Source organism: Coregonus clupeaformis, chromosome 30, assembly GCF_020615455.1.
Source record: "Coregonus clupeaformis isolate EN_2021a chromosome 30, ASM2061545v1, whole genome shotgun sequence".
Classification (NCBI taxonomy): Eukaryota; Metazoa; Chordata; class Actinopteri; order Salmoniformes; family Salmonidae; genus Coregonus; species Coregonus clupeaformis.
The window spans coordinates 16,855,663-16,874,780 of NC_059221.1; the positions used below are offsets into that span (position 1 = coordinate 16,855,663).

The 19,118-nt window shown below is 42.3% G+C and overlaps 2 protein-coding genes across 7 annotated transcripts; one reads left to right on the forward strand and one right to left on the reverse strand.

Annotated features, from left to right (window-relative positions):
• Positions 1 to 304: 304 nt before the first annotated feature.
• Positions 305 to 9,448, reverse strand: nol9 (nucleolar protein 9). 6 transcript variants are annotated; one of them, XM_041856583.2, is made up of 14 exons: positions 9,151 to 9,220; positions 8,986 to 9,039; positions 7,688 to 8,238; positions 7,264 to 7,486; positions 6,934 to 7,064; positions 6,625 to 6,766; positions 5,492 to 5,588; positions 5,295 to 5,392; positions 4,932 to 5,093; positions 4,488 to 4,743; positions 4,133 to 4,247; positions 3,759 to 3,933; positions 2,107 to 2,240; positions 305 to 1,821 (listed from the first exon to the last, which is right to left on the reverse strand). In XM_041856583.2, the coding sequence occupies exons 3-14, from the start codon at positions 8,189 to 8,191 to the stop codon at positions 1,699 to 1,701; spliced, it is 2,160 nt and encodes a 719-aa protein (XP_041712517.2). In that variant the 5' UTR covers positions 8,192 to 8,238; positions 8,986 to 9,039; positions 9,151 to 9,220; the 3' UTR covers positions 305 to 1,698. The 6 variants fall into 6 exon arrangements, with proteins under 6 accessions (XP_041712517.2, XP_041712518.2, XP_041712516.2 ...); XM_041856584.2 differs by lacking the exons at positions 8,986 to 9,039; positions 9,151 to 9,220 and adding an exon at positions 9,318 to 9,448; XM_041856582.2 differs by lacking the exon at positions 8,986 to 9,039 and having other exon boundaries at positions 9,151 to 9,237.
• On the forward strand, positions 9,292 to 15,431 carry LOC121545767 (telomere zinc finger-associated protein-like). Its single transcript, XM_041856578.2, has 11 exons — positions 9,292 to 9,365; positions 9,802 to 10,612; positions 11,138 to 11,448; positions 11,642 to 11,759; positions 11,962 to 12,054; positions 12,881 to 12,967; positions 13,108 to 13,262; positions 13,416 to 13,552; positions 13,812 to 13,976; positions 14,193 to 14,281; positions 14,421 to 15,431. The coding sequence occupies exons 2-11, from the start codon at positions 9,863 to 9,865 to the stop codon at positions 15,066 to 15,068; spliced, it is 2,553 nt and encodes an 850-aa protein (XP_041712512.1). The 5' UTR covers positions 9,292 to 9,365; positions 9,802 to 9,862; the 3' UTR covers positions 15,069 to 15,431.
• The last annotated feature ends 3,687 nt before the right edge of the window (positions 15,432 to 19,118 follow it).

Consider the following 19,118-nt stretch of genomic DNA (forward strand, 5'->3'; position numbering starts at 1 on the left):
AAATTACATTTTTTACATGCGTTTCTCTGGATTTTTTGTTGTTGTTATTCTGTCTCTCACTATTCAAATAAACCTACCATTAAATTTATAGACTGATCATTTCTTTGTCAGTGGGCAAACGTACAAAATCAGCAGGGTATTAAATACTTTTTTCCCACACTGGATCTCCTTTCACTGTATGATCCACTCTGGTATGACTATGAGGTTTCTTGAAACGTAAACCTCCCATAAAAAGTTAAGAGAAAAAAATGTGACCCTGTAAATCACTGCCTTCTTCAGGACACAAAGATCCTACACACCCAAGTAACAAAGAACTTAAAGGAAGTTTTATTTACGAACTTCTGTCAAACAAGTCCTGATGGAACAGAAGGGATAAGAGAGAAAGACAAACAAAATGGGAAAAAAAGAAGAGAGGACTGGTAACAGTTCTTGCCTGTAGTTCTCATTTCCACTCGGTCCTTTATCGCACCATCAATGCCATAGTTCATATTTTGTCCCAAGGTCAGATGAATAAATAGGTAAATCAATGTCTAGTACTCTCAGAAATGCAGATGTTACTTGAAGCATCTATAGCCACTACTATGGTAAATAAGACATGGATGGAATACTGTGTAACAATTCGTAGTGCACTACCATTCAGTTACAATGTGTGTACAGGTTTCTAATTTTTTTTGCTCTGGGCTATATTGACAGGTGTTATCCAATAGCACTATAGATGGATTGTTGAGCAAGTGACATTACATTTTCTTTTGTTTTAATGATTTTCATTGTCAGAGAATACCCCTGCAAGCACTTTCATGTCCTACTCCAGGCTATTCATTAATATCACTTGTAGAGTGAATCAATCTGTAATATGGCCAAATCAGACATTTAACATGAACTCAAATTGTTTATCATCACTTTTACTGGGGGGTGGGGGGTATGGATTCATAACTTCACACATTGTCCTCCAACCACTTTTCAAGACTATGTATATTATGACATGGAAATTCGAACATTTAACCGTGATACCACATCTGCTAGGGACAGGTCATAAGATGGGCCACATTTAAAAAGACCAAAGGTTAACAAACAGATTTTAGGAAGTCCTGACAGTGACAAGAAAAGCTCACATTTTCAACAACAAAAAGTATATCAATTTTTTTTTATATTTGATCATGTGTACAATCTTGGCTTTGGAATGTCACCCACAAGGAATAGACAAACACAGTATGTGTCTGAAATGTCACCCACAAGGAATAGACAAACACAGTATGTCTGAAATGACACCCTATTCCTTACATTAGTGCACTACCTTTGACCAGTGCACTAGGGAATATGGCGCCATTTCAGATGCAGACGGAGGTTTACCTGCATGTCTAGATATTGTCCATGTGATTGAACGTGTTTCTAACATCCTAAACTATTGAATATCGCCACCAAAAATGATGTCATTATTGTAGACCAAGGTCAACCCAATTGACGCATACAAGAGGGAGTTGACCTCCACAGCCTGGGCCGTCTTCAAGAGTCTGGTCTGGAGCGCGAGTACGCCTCGAATCACTCACGCCAACTCTACGGTCCACCCGTCTCCTGAACCTTCTCTTCTGTTCTGTACATTCAACGGCCTTGACTCTGGCCTTGGTGTTTGAAGTCAGTAAACAAAAAAAACAAAACAAAATCTGATTTCTTGCTGTGAAACCATAAAAACAAAAACAATCACTTTGCGTTTTTCATCTGGCCAGGTCTTGCAAGCCCCTTGAAGACGTGAAGCTTCCCGGCCCCGGTTAGCTCAAAGCTGTAGTCCATTGTGACGTAGGGAGGCTCTCCCACAATTCCTGTCTGTAACAGAAAGAGGATGTGGACTAAGATGAAGCAAGCATGAGTGACTGAACCCAAATACCTTGATAGGTAAAAGCTTACACCGATGGAGAGGAACAGGACAACAAATCAGTCTGAAAAATATTTGAATAGTTTGGGGCAGTTGTGATTTTACAGTTTTTCATGTTTTATTATAGCTGATATTCGTGTGCGAAAGTCAAACAAAGACAGAGGACTGAGGAGCAGAGAGTACGACGCTGCAGTGTTCAGAGTGCTTAGTGTGTGGGAGGTATCCTCTCGTCTTACCTGGCCTGTGAGGAGGGTGTTGGGCAGTGGGACAGCCCCCAGCAGAAGACAGTTGACCTGACGGAGGACTGAGGGAGCTATAGGTGTAACAAGGAAGTACAGGCCCCGTGCCATGTCCACACCTCGAAGGACACCTGCAGAACAGAGAGAAACACTACTTAATAGATTGCTCTCACCAGTTTGTCATCCATCCAAGGAGGTAGTCATCCATGTGGAGATGCCAAACTGTTACTGTTCTACGTTTGATATCCACTACCATTCAAAAGTTTGGGGTCACTTAAAAATGTCCTTGTTTTCGAAAGAAAAGCAATTTTTTGTCCATTAAAATAACATCAAATTGATCATAAATACAGTGTAGACATTGTTAATGTTGTAAATGGCTATTGTAGCTGGAAACGGCAGATTTATATCTGCATAGGCGTACAGAGGCCCATTATCAGTAACCATCAGTCCTGTGTTCCAATGGCACGTTGTTTGCTAATCCAAGTTTATCATTTTAAAAGTCTAATTGATCATTAGAAAACCCTTTTACAATTATGTTAGCACAGCTGAAAACTGTTGTGCTGATTAAAGAAGCAATAAAACTGGCCTTTTTGAGACTAGTTGAGTATCTGGAGCATCAGCAATTGTGGGTTCGATTACAGGCTCAAAATGGCCATAAACAAATAACTTTCTTCTGAAACTTCAACAGTGAAGAGGCGACTCCGGGATGCTGACCTTCTAGGCAGAGTTGCAAAGAAAAAGCCACATCCCAGACTGCCCATCTTAATCTTTTCTTTTTATTGGCCAGTCTGAGATATGGCTTTTCTTTGCAACTCTGCCTAGAAGGTCAGCATCCCAGAGTCGCCTCTTCACTGTTGACGTTGAGACTGGTGTTTTGCGGGTACTATTTAATGAAGCTGCCAGTTGAGGACCTGTGAGGCGTCTGTTTCTCAAACTAGACACTCTAATGTATTTGTCCTCTTGCTCAGTTGTGCACCGGGGCCTCCCACTCCTCTTTCTATTCTGGTTAGAGCCAGTTTGCGCTGTTCTGTGAAGGGAGTAGTACACAGCATTGTACGAGATCTTCAGTTTCTTGGCAATTTTTTGCATGGAATAGCCTTAATTTCTCAGAACAAGAATAGACTGACGAGTTTCAGAAAAAAGTTATTTGTTTCTGGCCATTTTGAGCCTGTAATCGAACCCACAATTGCTGATGCTCCAGATACTCAACTAGTCTCAAGAAGGCCAGTTTTATTGCTTCTTTAATCAGCACAACAGTTTTCAGCTGTGCTAACATAATTGCAAAAGGGTTTTCTAATGATCAATTAGCCTTTTAAAATGATAAACTTGGATTAGCAAACACAACGTGCCATTGGAACACAGGACTGATGGTTACTGATAATGGGCCTCTGTACGCCTATGTAGATATTCCATTAAAAATCAGCCATTTCCAGCTACAATAGCCATTTACAACATTAACAATGTCTACACTGTATTTCTGATCAATTTTATGTTATTTTAATGGACAAAAAAATGGCTTTTCTTTCAAAAACAAGGACATTTCTAAGTGACCCCAAACTTTTGAACAGTAGTGTACATGTATTCCTGTTACCAAACATCAGAAGACTGAGAGATAATGTGTATATAGGTAATAGTTTATATACACGTACCAAAGCCCACACAGGGACAGACAGGGGTTTGGGAGAGCAGTACTGGGCTTCCCCTGCCTGATACCTTCTCATTCAGACAGCACAGCCCCACCAGACTGGCATTAGCAGTGTAGAGCACGTGAGTTGGTGCCACCTCACAGTGTGTCACACCCACAGCCACTGCTGAATGGGGAACCTGCAAGGAGAGGACAAGGGATGGACGTAGTGGAATTAGCATTTAACGATAAAAACATTAGAGTTCAATCCTATGCTTATCATAAATAAACCTGATTTGGCGCAAGCAGGCCGGCGGAACACGACACTTCAGAATGGGTTGCATCAGAGCTTCCGATTGTGGCAACATTCTTCTTAAAAAAGTGATTTAGATTTCTTACCTGGTAGGGAATGAAGCAGTGTAGGGGTCTGACAGGGGCTGGTTCAGGGGACTGCAGCTGGCTGAAGTAGCCCAGCAGAGCCAGGTCACGCTGCTCGTTGCTGCGCTGGAGTCTCCTGCGGAAGAATAACACAAACAGCAGAGGAGAGAGAGGTGAAGTCAGAGAAGTAGGGCAAGAAAAGGGTAAGAGAAGTTCAGACGAAGGCTGATACGTCAGCTTAATGAACAAGTGTTCCTGGCAAGAAGTGCAGAGTGGGTTTGTCTTTTCTCTAAACAAAAGGGCAAGTATCTTCCTTCAGCAGAAAAATGTATATCCATGGCAACCAAGAAAGCTTTTGTGTTGTTAGGACTCTTACATTTCGCCCGAGCGCCCCGCTCCTTCAAACTCTGAGTGAATACCGAATAGAGTGTAACTCCGCTGGGCAGGATGGGTTCCAGAGTTGTCCTCCCCCAGAGCTGACTGGACAGGAGGGTGTGTCTGCCAGCCATGGGATGACCTCAGGAACTCAGGGGTGAGTTGGCGGCACATGACTTTATCCCCACTACTGAGCTGCACCACGTGAGAGACGGAGAAGAGACGAATGATGTCCACCAGCAACTGAAAGCCAAAACCTGAAGAAGCAGGCACATAACATGGCAGTATGAAAATGATAAAAGTATGAATTACTATGCATTATTTATTTGTTTAAATGTGTGCTTGCTTTCCCCTCTTTTTAAAGATTGGGCTATACATGAACATGGCAGTTTGGAACAAATGTAGGAATTTTGTCCCCAGGTTGCCAGGAAACTGTGTTACTGACCTTTGACCCAGCCCATGGTGTTGATGACGATGGGCGTCTCTCTGTTGTACAAGCGCCACAGGGACTTGAGGGACTCCAGATAGCGGTCCAGGTCTGTTTCACAGGACGACTGGCCATAGAAGATCATGTGCTCTGGGGCCCACTGGTGTGTGAAGGGGGGACCTGGAAACAACATGACAGACAGACCAGGGTTAGTTTGGATTAGTTAAGACCCCAAACATTAATAGGACCCATGAAAATATTGGGAAATACAGGTAGTTCTAGTGTATTTGCCATGTGTAATGAAAACATTGGAAACTCACTTACTCACTGCACTAAAATGTATTGAACACATGATTGTAATGAAGGCGTTACAATACATACCCAGCAGTGGCTCTCTGACAGTAGACAGGGAGAGACAACCTGAGGGAGTGAACTCTGTCTGGCCCAAGTCACACTCCAAGTATTCTACACTTGCAGTGCTGCACACACACAGACACACAGGGTGGGTTATTGCTATAAGCATTGTATCACTGCAGAACCTTTCAACCAAACAAACATATCAAAAACACACTACTCACTGGTTAAGTAAGGTATTGATGAGGTGACGGTTGAAGGTGGACTTTCCAACATTCTTAGCACCACATACGAGAATAACTGGACAGCCATCTAGCTCTTCTGTAGATGAAAAACAAACAGTCAATAGGTCATCAGGTTGAAATATCTTGGTCTCCATCATGTGGAATACAACAGAAACATAACATGCTTGTCTATAGAAAATAACTGAAGGGGACCTGTTCGTCATGTTAAAAGGGGGGCTGAACTCACTAATTTCGCCTCACTTTTCCACGTCCTCATTAAGAAATGCTAGAAGCAATGCGAGTTTGAAGTGGGTGTGTTATGTTCGTTAACATTGTGTGCTCTTTACTTGAAATATCCCACACAGCCACCATACGCATGACAAATGGCTTAGTAACCTGGGCCACGTTCAGTTGACAAACGTTGTTGAACGTTGCAGATAGAAATGCAATGAATAGAGCCAACATGATTGCCTGGTCTACATGTCAGAGAGGCATGTTTTGTTCTATATTACATATTTCTATTTGAACATTGCAAAAGATTGTGTCCTGCTGAACGCGGCCTGGTGACACAGCATATGAACGTGATTGGTCAAGACTACAAAGCTCAGAGCATTTCCTGCTTTCTGTACCTTCTCTGGTATCAGTATCTTTGATGACAGTTGTGTTTGTGATGCTAACGAATGTGAGGATGTTTGAGTTGGAAAAAACCCAAAGCCTTTATAAACACCAAGTCTTGTTCTTTCAACATAACATTCGCAATGATATTGTTGTCTCATGTAAACAAGTCTGAGGCGCTTCAAGCTAATGGTTTTACTGTAGGTTGATTCTGCTGCTACAATTAGATAGAGCACACTCAGCGCAACCGTTTCGCCGTGCATAACAATTCTCCCTAAGCATTACCATCCTGCGTTAGTGGGCAAGACTGGGCGTGATTGAAATCAAAACACAACCCTCATTTAGGAGCGTAATAGTTTTCCATAAATGTCGCAAAACCTCCCTTTTGGAAGATACTGACTTTATGACCAAAATTATACTATTTACACTTTGTAGTCAATGTTGGCAGTAGAATTAGTAAGAAGTCATTTTTTGGGTTCAGCTTCTCTTTAAGATAGCAGGGCTGTGTGTGTGTTTACCTGCACAGGCGTTAACCAGGCCGTTGAGAGCCTCCCTGTAGGTCTGTGACATAACCATGCCTTCGGCCGTTTTCCGCAGTGGGATCATGCCAAGGCCAGAGAGCGGAGTGTCCAGCATGGCTGAACTGTCTCGGATGTCCCTCTATCAATCAAATAAATCAAATGTATTTATAAAGCCATTTTTACATCAGAAGGTGCTTTACAGTAACTCTACAAAGAAGAGGGCTGTACAATAAAAGTCTGTATGAAAAGGCCAGTAGTAACGTGCTGTAGATAGATGACAACATCGGATTATCAGAGTCAACCCACCGAACTGAGTCCAAACAGCTCTTTGAGGTCTGGGAAACTTGCAAGGAACCGTGTCAGAGGGGTGTCCAGGGGCTCCAGCAAGATCACACAGGAGTCTGAATCTACTTCGCTCAACAACCTTTTACGTGTCTCTAAACAAAACACAGAAAATAAAGATAGGAGCAACCTTACAAACGAGCAGCATTTAAACTCAAAACTACACAATTTACTCCCTCAAGGGTGATCTAACTAGGCCTATAACTGGAAACAATCACTAAAAGAAGGCAGCTGACGAAAGTATCATGCAAATAATTTCAAGGGTGGATGGTCTCATTCAAAGGCTCTCCTTACCTGTAGAGAGGTACTTGCGGACAATGGCTTTGGCCTCTAGACGTCCCGCTTTCTTGGTTTTGCTGGGGTTAGGGGAGTCCCCCAGTGCTGTGACGGTGAGGGGGCAATGTGAGGAAGGGGAAAACAGTGGGTAGGACTGCTGACCCTCCTCAAGGGTGAAACCATGCACCTCCACCCGACCGTACAGACATGACAGAAGGCACTTCCCCCTAAAACACAGGGTCTGCAGGAGAAAGAGATCAAGATTACTTAGAATAACTTTAATCCCCACAGCATGGACAAAATTAATAATACCATTTATAGGAGACAAAACACAACACTGAAGGCAGGAGGCATTAGTGAAAAACACAGGAAGTAGCTTATAGCGGGGAGTGTAGTTGCCACTGAAAAGTCAAAAGTGTAGCTGAAAAGACTGCGTAAATACCTGACCCTGTTGCATGACCAGCACTGTGCGATTATGGATGTAGTCTCGCTCTGCACAGTGAACAAAAGCCTCCTCCTCTATCCTGCCAGGCGCTGCTTTGGCTGAGACAGAACTCTCCTGGCCCTCCATACTCTCTCCACCATTTTGATGTAGAACAGACTTGGCAAAGGAGCTCCAGTCCTGGGACTCGTCTGAGTCACTGCCCTGGTCTGGTCCACCTGCTCCCCCGTTAGTCAGGGGACGAGAGGGGGTCCTCTCCCTGACCGCCGGAGTCTTGACCTGTCTGAAGGACACAGCCTTGGCCTTCTTCTTCAGTCGCTTCAGGTTAGGCTTGTCCTTTCTAAGGTTAGATACGTGGTGCTCTAGCTTGGCCATGGCAGTGCTTGGGCTGAGGTTTGAAGAGTTTGAGTTTTGGGGAATTCTGTTGGGCTTGAACCACTTGTCCTTACACTGTTGCCTCTTGGACGTCTGTTTGGTTTTGGGGGGAGCTTTGTGCACTTTCATGGTTCCTTATGGCTTTCCCTCTGCAATTAAGATGTAAGGGGGGAACCCTGGAGAGAGAACAGTACAAAATGAACACAACTAATGCAATGGGCAAGCATCGATATAGCTAGCTGTACATACTCTACTAGCAGGCAAGCTAACATTGATTGTTGTTAGCTAGCTAACGTTAGTGTAAATAGATAAAACGTTAGCTAGGTAAGTTATCTAGCTAGCTAACTTAGCTCACACTAACTACTAGTAGTAACAAATTGAACTTCTCTTCGCTAAGGTGAATGAATACAGCTGCTGTCCAATACTACTGTGATGTCAATGAACCTCTGGTTAGCTAGCTAAGATAGCTTTTGTTACATTAGTTAGCTAGCCAACAAACGTTACTGTTGTATTGGAGAGTATATCCCACGATCAGCAAGACGAAGGTTGCATCCCAAGCAGTACCTCTCCGTAGCTTCTCAAAAATATGCTTGGAGGCCCTCTATAGCGAACAAATACAAATCGTCTTGCTACAGTATACTGTTAGCTAGCTAGCTTAGTGGTTTCACCATGTGAGCCAGCCAGACGCCATCTGAGTAAATTATTTGGCCAACCGGTATCCCACAGCGGCGGTTACAGCGTTTGCTTCCAAGTTAGTAAGTTCGTTTTGCAGTTACCTACCTTAGTTACAGATACCTAAAATAGGCATTTATTACATTCACGCGACCTGGATACAAAATATGAACTGTAGCTAAGCTAGACCGCCCAATTTTATTTTATTTTTTTGTGGGGGATATCGATAAAACAGGATGGACAGTGAATACCTTCACGGAGTTCACGCATGCTCAGCTGTTCGCGTAGACAGCTAAGCATGCATCCTTCAAAGGGAACATTAGCTCGAAATATAATTAGTTAGTCAAACCCAAAATAATGCAATGATATAACTACACAATCGTGTAATTTGAGCGTGATGCTTACATGCTACCCACCATTCAATTTCACAGCGTTTGTTTAGTTAGCTAGCGCGCTTGCATGATGCTAGCTTAACCGTCACATCCGGTCCCTACCGCCTGGCCTGGACGAGACATAACGCAATACATGTTCCTGATACGTTAGTCAAAATAACTGTTAAAAAATGATATTAAATTCAATGCACCATTACGAAAACTGATAGCAGTGACACGATTGCCAGCATCCTGAAAAGGTAAGTCGCGTCTCTGTTGTTTCTACTGGACAGATGAGAGCTTAGGGAGCGTCTGTATAATGTCGGAAACGTCGAGGTGCGTAGCTAGTTAGGGGCCTACCTACTAATTTCTGAGTAATGCATTTGTCTAATCTTAAACAAATTCTATTTATTTCAGTATTATTATCTCATATAGCCATATGTGTTGGTATATTTAGTACTACTCAACCCCTTGTGCAAATGTCCCATACCAGGTTTAAGTGAATATCTAGCTAATAATGTATCTGAAGTCTGGACTATGCATTATAAATGACTGATGATGCTGTAGTTAAGACTTAAGAGTGCAATACAATTGCAAGAATACTAATAGCCTAGTGATATTAATAGAAGTTACAGACAGTAGCCTATTTTCTATTATTTTCTTGTCAATTGTCATCTGTTTTCTGACTCTTTCAAGCAACTCTGACACTGAATCCAGTGTCCCTTGAGAAGCAGCAATCTACTGTCAAGGGTGAGAGATGCTTACACAGGTGAGCTGCTCCCATGCCCAACGGGTGTTGTCATTTCTGAATGAGCAGAGGGGTCTCGGCTGGTTCTGTGATGCCAAGCTGACTGTAGGAGGAGATGGGAGGGCGTACAATGCCCATCGCAACATCCTGGCCTGTTTTAGTAAGCTTTTCCAGGAATCTGAGCCAACCACTACCGTGGTTAAGGAGGTCTCCCTCCCAGAGGAGTGCCCCACTGACGGCCTGGAACTGCTTCTAGACTTTTTCTACACAGGGGAGTTGAAGCTTGACTCTCTGAATCTGGAGAATGTGCAACAGGCTGCAGACAGCCTATGTGTACCAGATGCGCTCGCTCTCTGTCAGCAGTTTGCCACAGAAGGGACAGTCTCTCCAGAAGAACCTCAGTCTGCAGATCTTCTGGCTGGAGATGATGGCCTAATCCCACCTGTAACTTCTACGGAAACCAAGGTCCCCCTAAAAAGGGGGAGGCCCCCCCAAAAAAGAGGGAGGCCCAAAAAATCCCAAACCCCTAGTAGTGGCTCAAGTAAGAAGGATCCAACGGAAGCAACCGCCACCACAACTCGCTCTGGGCGTAAGGTGAAGGTCTCCAGAAGACTGCTTGGAGAGGGCCCCAGGCCACAGCTCCTGCCCCAGGGGACTACCATCAGGGGAGCACCACAACTAGTTATCAGCCTAATGGATAGAAGTGATGGGGCTGAGGACGAGGGACAAAGCCTCCTTCAGCCTACAGATACAACAGAGGTAGGCTAGAATACATAACCTTATCCTAAAGTGTTAATGTAAGAATAAGTTAGGAGGGAATGGGCCTACAGATTTGTAGGTTTTATACTAGAACTATAAAGTAGGTCAGGGGTAGGCAACTAGATTCAGCCGCGGGCCGATTTTTGTCAGAGCAGATGGTCGGGGGGCCGGAAAATATTAAACACTGCAAATTGACTATGCCCAAAAAGAGATTGTATTTTCAAATACAATAATTTCATACCTTGATTATATTAAGACACAATCACATCTCTTTTTTTATTTGTGGGAATACTTGGGAACAGTTTTCCAAAATTAAACATATTTCTTGCTGAATTCCTGGTGATTTTACAGTCGTTTTGGCCCGTGGGCCGCCTGTTGTCGACCCCTGCAGTAGGCCTATACCTTACTGCAAGTGCTTAGGCTATAGCTACAATATGATGGATGATGCAGTTGCAGGTGGATGGGCCAGAAGATGTGATGAATGACAATAGAGATGATGATTTGTTGTATTTGTTTATTTGACAGGTAACAGACATGGTCACCGGCATTGTACCAGATTTTAGCTACAAAGCTAATTCTCATCTGCAGCCTAATGATGACGACGATGATGATGGTGGTTTGATGGAGGGGGTGGATGAGGACACTGATGAAGAGTATGTGCCCCATGCTCAGCCGACTACCACCTCCAGCCCCAAAGGCAGACGTAAAGGACCAGGTAAAGCTGTCAATAAAGAGAACAGTGAAGGGGCGGCCAAGGGCTCCAAAAAGGGCTCTGTTCAGTGCCCCACCTGCAGAAAGACCTTCCTCAGCAAGTACTATCTCAAAGTACACAACAGGTATGCAACTCACTGCTATCACATTGCATTGACTTTACATTGATTCTGTCTTTATTATACAATCTTTGTTTTTAAAGGTTGGTCCTATTGAGATAAAAAAATATCTTGCAAGAGAGACCTGAGTAATGAAAAGACTGGTATTATTGAGTGACTAGTGTTAGTGTGTTATTTATGTTCTTCCACTGTTCACCAGGCGTCATACGGGTGAGAAGCCCTTTGCATGCTCTAAGTGTGGGAAGAGGTACTACAGGAAGGAGAATCTGTTGGACCACCAGGCCCGGAACTGCAAATGTGGTGAAAAAGTAAAAGCGGTGAGTGATCAGACTAAAGTAATGTCCGCACCAAAAGGAAGAAAACTGAGTATAAAGGGTAGGGACTACCATGACTTGTCCAATAAGAAATGCATATTTTCGTTTTCGGTTGTAAAACATTTTGACACTGTGTGCCCTAAATTATACAATACCTTACGTTTCCCTCATGTACTGTATGTGTGTATTCTTGTTGTTACTACAGGTGCACAACTGCCTTCAATGCCCCATGTCGTTTGACAGAGTGGTGGATCTACGTCTGCACACGGTCTCCCATACAGGGGAAATGCCTAATAAGGTCCAGCACCTACCACCTCACATCCTTGAACAAGCACACAGTACCGTGAACATCAGGGTTGTGGTCAAGTCTGAATTGAGTTGCGAATTGCTCTTTAATTCCAATCCAATTCTTGAATTTGAATTGGCCACACACCACAATAAGCATAATTTTAATTGAATTTGAGTTAAAATAAGTATAATTTAATTCAATAAAATTCTAATTGTTTATTTATTCTACACATCACCATAGTAATGATTATTTTGACATCGTGTATGGTTACCAATACCATGTACTGTAGCATAAGGTTGAAACAGTTCCATTTGTAAAACTCCTAAAACAATTTTAATTAATTACAGTGGTCTGGAAATATTGTAAGATTATGTAGTGGGTTGTCTATAATAATTCATCAATTTGTTTTGAAATATCAGAAAAAATACATTTCCCAGATTGCATTAGTTCAAACACTGCAATATGGAAGGGAACAATCTAACATTTAATGTCAAATAAAAATAATCAAACTAATATTTGAAATGGTATGTGTATTATTTGCATTAATAAGTGGCATATCCTTTTGATAAAATATTTGTCAAATGAACGTCTCAGTTGAATTAGTTTTAATTGCTTTGATTTCAATTATACTTCCTCCAATTCAAATTCAATTTAAAATCTGCTTCCTTTGGGGTGTGGCCAATTAAAATTCATTAAATTAAATTAATACATTCCGAATTGACCCCAACCCTTTTGAACATGTCATTAATTTACATTTTAAGACTTCTCTCTCTGGTTTATTTTGTATCAAACTCATATTGACTTATATTATCACTTGATCTTGTATCTATTTCAGTGTATGTCATGCTCGGAACAGTTTATGCGTAAAAAAGATTTGAGAAATCACGAAATCAAAATCCATGGTGCACCCAAACCACATGCAGTAAGTCTTCTCTCTCGCCTTTGTGTTAATTGGTCTGCCTTTTCATGTATTCAAACCTTTATTGCTTCTGCATTATTGTCAAGATGTATGACTGCTTGCTTGCTGATCACCCTCTAACCTGTGATGAATTTTCCCCACAGTGCTCTCTGTGCAGCAAAGCCTACCTGTCTAAAACGGAGGTGCGTCTGCATGAGGCATCCAAGCATCGCGGCGAGAAGCTCTTTGTGTGTGAAGAGTGTGGCCATCGAGCATCCAGTCGAAACGGCCTGCAGATGCACATCAAAGCCATTCACAGGTGGGGCTGAGACTGGGCATGGTAGTGGGTGAGGGGTTTGTTACCGTGGGGGCTCTAGATTGTTTGATGCAACCGATATAGCCTACTGTCGTATAATGTGACGTAATGTATCAAATAATGTGATGTCCCTGTTTGTTTGTCTTACTTTCTCAGAAACGAGCGTCCATTTGTGTGTGAGTACTGCAACCATGCATTCACCCAAAAGGCTAACCTCAACATGCACCTGCGGGTTCACACTGGAGAGAAGCCCTATCAGTGCCACCTCTGTGGGAAGACCTTCCGGACACAGGGTAAAACTGCCATCCTCTCACTAGGCCCTGCAGATACCATAGCAGGACACACCAATTTCTAACAACAAACATAGCTGCACAGATCATATAGTATGATTTAGTCTCATAGATATCATTTAGATAGAGTAGACACACTCTGTCTCACAGACTAACACATAAACTCTCATGTTAACATCCAGTGAGCTGTCACACTGCCTATACCAACACTCAACATTGTGCTTGTGCCAATGCCTATGTGTGTGTTTGTATGTCATTCCAGCCAGTCTTGACAAGCACCATCGCACCCACACGGGAGAGCGGCCTTATAGCTGTGAGTTCTGTAACCAGCGCTTCACAGAGAAGGGCCCAATGCTCCGCCATGTCGCCAGCAAGCACCAGGACGACCGCCCCCACTGCTGTAAGATATGTGGCAAGACCTTCAAGGGTGAGAGAGGAACTGTCATGGTTGACAAGAGATTGTGGCATCACTGATGATATGATTCATACTACCTTTTCAGTTGAAATAATATTTTCTGTCATGTTTTAATCTAATCAGTAGTTTGCTTCCTGAAAAGATTCCATCCTGACTTTAGTTGAACAAAATGCAACAAAACAAGTTTACTGTCTGTTTTCTTATTGTCTTGTTTGTTAAATCCTCCAGCCATCGAGCAGCTCCGAGTCCATGTGCGTCGCCATCAGGGCATGAGGAAATTTGAGTGCGAAAAGTGTGGCTACAAGTTCACCAGACAGGTAGGCCATGTATTTCCAGTATGCTAGCTTGGTTCCTCAAATTTCCATGCATGTTTAATGCTCACCCAGCCACTGAGGGGATAAATTAAGCTGTATAAAATGTCAATTGAATACTGAAGTCTCTTCTCTTTTCCTCCAGGCCCACTTACGACGTCATATTCAGGTCCACAATCGTACAGAGAACTACAACCCACGGGAGAGGAAGCTACGGAACCTGATAGTAAAGGATGAGGGGTTGCAGGAGGAGGATGAGACTAGCCCCTCACCAACACAACCCACTGAGAAGGGGACACCTGAGGGGTCGGCACCTGTCTCTGGACCCAGTGTCCCTGTTCCTGTCTTTGGACCTATACCTGGACTCAGTGTGTCTGGACCTGGAACTGTACCAGGAGCCAGTGACATCCTCAGGGTGGTTATCCAGCCCCTGGTGGAGGAGGTGGTGTCCAGCCAAGGGCAGATGGTGGTGGGCTTTAACCAGGCTGTGGCGGGGCATGGGCCTGGCCAGTTGGAGGTAGGCTTAACTCAGAGCCAAGGTGTGGTAGGCCAAGGCCGGGTAGAGGTGGGCCTTACCCAGGGCCAGGTGGGCTTTCCCCAGGTTGGGGTGGGACAGGGACATGGCCAGGTGGAGGTGCTCTCCACCCAGGGTTTGGGTGTGGTGGGGCATGGTTTCATTGTGACAGATGTGATGGACCAGACTCTCCTGGTGGCAGGAGACTACCACATCCCTGAGACCACGGTGGAGCTGGAGGACATACGGGAGGATCCTCCTGATAAGAGCAAAGCCTGAGGACAGGACAGACAACGTATTGTGATGTGGAATCTACGTGGAAAATACATTGGATTTGAAGAAAGTAATCCACTGTTGTTTTGAGTGTGAAATGTCAACCACAGGATTATGTCATCATAGTAGCCAAATTTCAACATAGACAAACCTTGTATAAAATATGTTGAATTTGTACCTTTAAAACAACGTCAGATCTTCAACGTTATGTCCACTATCAGGAAAAAGAAACTACAGGCTGGGCAGCACCTACTGGATAATTGATCTATCTACAGCAGGGCTGACCAAACTGTGGCTTGTGTTTTTATTTATTTTTTATTTTTTTATCAAGTCAGTCGGGGTCTCAACTTACTGTTTAGAGATAGCATAGTAGAATACACAATGTGCAATTTCGAAATTTGGTGGTGCATCAATAGTTTTCCTCTTGTTATGTCAGTCATTGACAGTCAATCAATTAGCCCATGTCAGCTAATATTTTATAGATTGCTAGGTAAGTTAGTCTAGCCAGCTATCTAAATCTTGTTGTAATCATAATAATAATAATAATAATAATAATATGCCATTTAGCAGACGCTTTTATCCAAAGCGACTTACAGTCATGCGTGCATACATTTTTTTGTGTGTATGGGTGGTCCCGGGGATCGAACCCACTACCTTGGCGTTACAAGCGCCGTGCTCTACCAGCTGAGCTACAGAGGACCACATGGCCGATTTACTGACCGGGCACCCAAGGCACGTGCCCAGAGGCCTTGACCTCCAGAAAATCTGCTTTAACACTGCAACATTTTCTCCATGCCCCATGGAAAATGTGTCGAATTGCAGGACATTAACTTCAAAGTAGCACATTTTTCTCTCCGCCAGCCAAGTGGGGGGCCACTAAAATGTTTTTCCTGCGAGGTGGGTAAAAATCTTACTTGGGGCCCCCAAAATGCTAGGACCCTGCACATTTTCAAGTTATTAGCTTTATGAACATAGAAACAAATACATATTTAATGCTGGCAATCAGAATGTTTTGTTAGGTGTCAAGTTATATGGCTACGATTTGATTGAAGTGTATTTTTATGATTACCAAAAAAGCTATTGTTTTAAGACACTAAAAAGCGATTTTTAAAAACTTGTTATATTTCTAAATAAATTATGTCTATTTGTTCAGCTCACTGCCCAGATTATAGTTCCATTCATAGAAATAGAAAACATTATATTTCTATGGTTCCATATGTGCCACTGTCTTTTAATTCCAGTTTTTCTACAAATTAATAACTGATATGTTGGATTCACATCTCCATCTCAACCAAAAATCGAAGTCAAATAATAGGACTACATCAAAGCAAACTTGATTTAAAGTGCATTTTTGGTTGAGATGGAGACGTGAATCCAACATATCAATTATTAATTTGTAGACAAACTGGAATTAAAGCCAGACTAAGTCAGCACATATGGAACTATCCAAGCAGAAGATACATCTCCTTCAAATGTTGACATTTTGTTGTGTTGTCAACCAAACACAATTCAATATTACTTTTGTAATACAGTAGATAGCCTAAAGTTAAGGCTATTTTACAAACTAATGTAACATTCAAATTAGTAACACGTCCATGGCCACATTTTGAGGTTACTGTAACTCTACATTTGTTCTTATGTAATCATATAAAGGGTGCATGTTTAAGATACATGTAACTGCCAAACTAATGGAAACACTTCAGTAAATGAGGGGATACAAAGTATATTGAAAGCAGGTGCTTCCACACAGGTGTGGTTCCTGAGTTAATTTAGCAATTAACATGCCATCATGCTTAGAGTCATGTATAAAAATGCTGGGCAGGCCATTATTTTGGCTCCCATGGCTATGCCCCCATAGGATGACAATGCCCCCATCCACAGGGCACAAGTGGTCACTGAACGGTTTAATGAGCATGAAAACCATATGCCATGGCCGTCTGTCACCAGATCTCAACCCAATTGAACACTTATGTGAGATTCTGGAGCGGCGCCTGAGGAAGCATTTTCCACCACCATGAACAAAACACCAAATAATGGAATTTCTCATGGAAGAATGGTGTCACATGCCTCCAATAGAGTTCCAGACACTTGTAGAATCTATTCCAAGGTGCATTGAAGCTGTTCTGGCTTGTGGTGGCCCAATACCCTATTAAGACACTTTATGTTTCAGTTTATTTTGGCAGTTACCTGTAGCATGCATAGGCAGTTGCAGGTCTGTGGAGATCTTCACAATTCCTGTAATAATCTGCCAGAATCTTGAACAGCGTTGATCACTTGCAACATGTACTTTTAATGTAATCTCAACTGCAATCCAGGTAATTTGGTTCTGCTATTAGATAACACAATCTGTTGTAAAAATAAACAAAATATCTGACATTGTATTCCCATTTGAACTTTGCTGTGCTTTTAAATGGTTGAAAGCGTAGTGATAGACATTTGGGTGACTCAACCAAAAATCAGACATTGTTTTTCCATTGGAATTGGGTTTTGCTGTTAGATGGTTGAAAGCATAGTGATAACACATTGGAAATTCAACTAACTTTTGGCTGTCTTTTTGAGTGGGTGAATATAGGTTGTAATGTCATTGATCAACAACCAAATATTATGCAATTATCTGCGTTGAAATGACGTGGTGTGCCTGGCCCAGTGGGTATTGTAGTAGCCATGTTTTCTGTCTAAATGAAAGGCACACTTGGGGAGTTGCTCTGTACAGAAGAACCTGACCAAGTGGAAGCCCCCACTCAGCCCAGTAGACTATGAAACCCCTCAAGACATTCCCCTACTCTGTGGACATATTCATTTTGCCTGTGCATGGGGTCTGACAAAACTACAACTTGTCTTAGGCTACTTCCAGTCGTCACTGGCCAGGCCGTCATTGTAAATAAGAATTTGTTCTTAATTGACTCGCCTTGATAAAGGTTACATTTAATACTTAAGTAATTTAAGGTTATGTATTTTAAGGTTATTAAGTTTGTGTTTTTACACTGTACACGTCAGTTTGTGAGAGGTGAATGTAAATCAATGGGATTGTCTTGCATCATCAAGTCAAGCGGTAAACAGAGTAAACTAACAGTCCTGCCTGCAGTTTTATTGTGATAACTCACTGTAAGGACATCACTACAGTATACCAACCCAAACAACGCAGACCTTTTTTTTTTTTTTAAACAACAAACTTGTATGAAAAATAAGAACACAAACTGAATAGCATTACAGTAAGTAAACAATACTAAAAATGACAGTCAAACAATGTTACAGAAATAAGCTGAGAATGTGTTACTACTTCCAGTTAACAGTGCTTGTTTTACCATGATCTATCTTCATGTGTACCTGTGCCTCCTGTTGCAATGGAAAAAACTAACATTATCAGAAATAACACTACAAAAACATGTACATTTTCATAAATAAAATGAAACCATTCTAATAAAAATACAGCATCTATAATAAAGACAATCTTCAAAGAAAATATATGACCAGTAATTCATGCAGGCTATATTGGTAGTCACGCCAACAAGGTCTGAAACAGTCAGTCTGGATGAGGGAGAGGAAAATGGTGATCAGCATCTGATAGAATAATATCATTAGCCCCATTTATACCTGGTTCTAACCTGTGTTGTTTGTCCTGATCTTGTCCACATTCTGATTGTCTACACCTGTCTAAAAATGTGGGCACAATCAAAAGACACATTGTGATCTGATTGTGATCAGATCATCCTGCCTACCTCCGGAGGTAGTCAGACACGCATTGTGTATAGATATCTTACAAGTCTTGACAGATCTGGACAGAGAAACCATTTAAATAAGAATTATTTCGCCCTCTAAAATCATTGACAGGTGGGACCATTAACTGATTACATCAATATGTCTTACAATAAATAAATATTATTTTGAAAGAATAGCTATGAAAGAATTTGTATAAAGGAAGGGACCAGGAAATATGGTCACAATGCCGACACATTGGGAAAGGGGACACCTATTCAGTTGCACAACTGAATGCATTCAACCGAAATGTGTCGTCTGCATTTAACCCAACCCCTCAATCAGAGAGGTGCGGGGGGC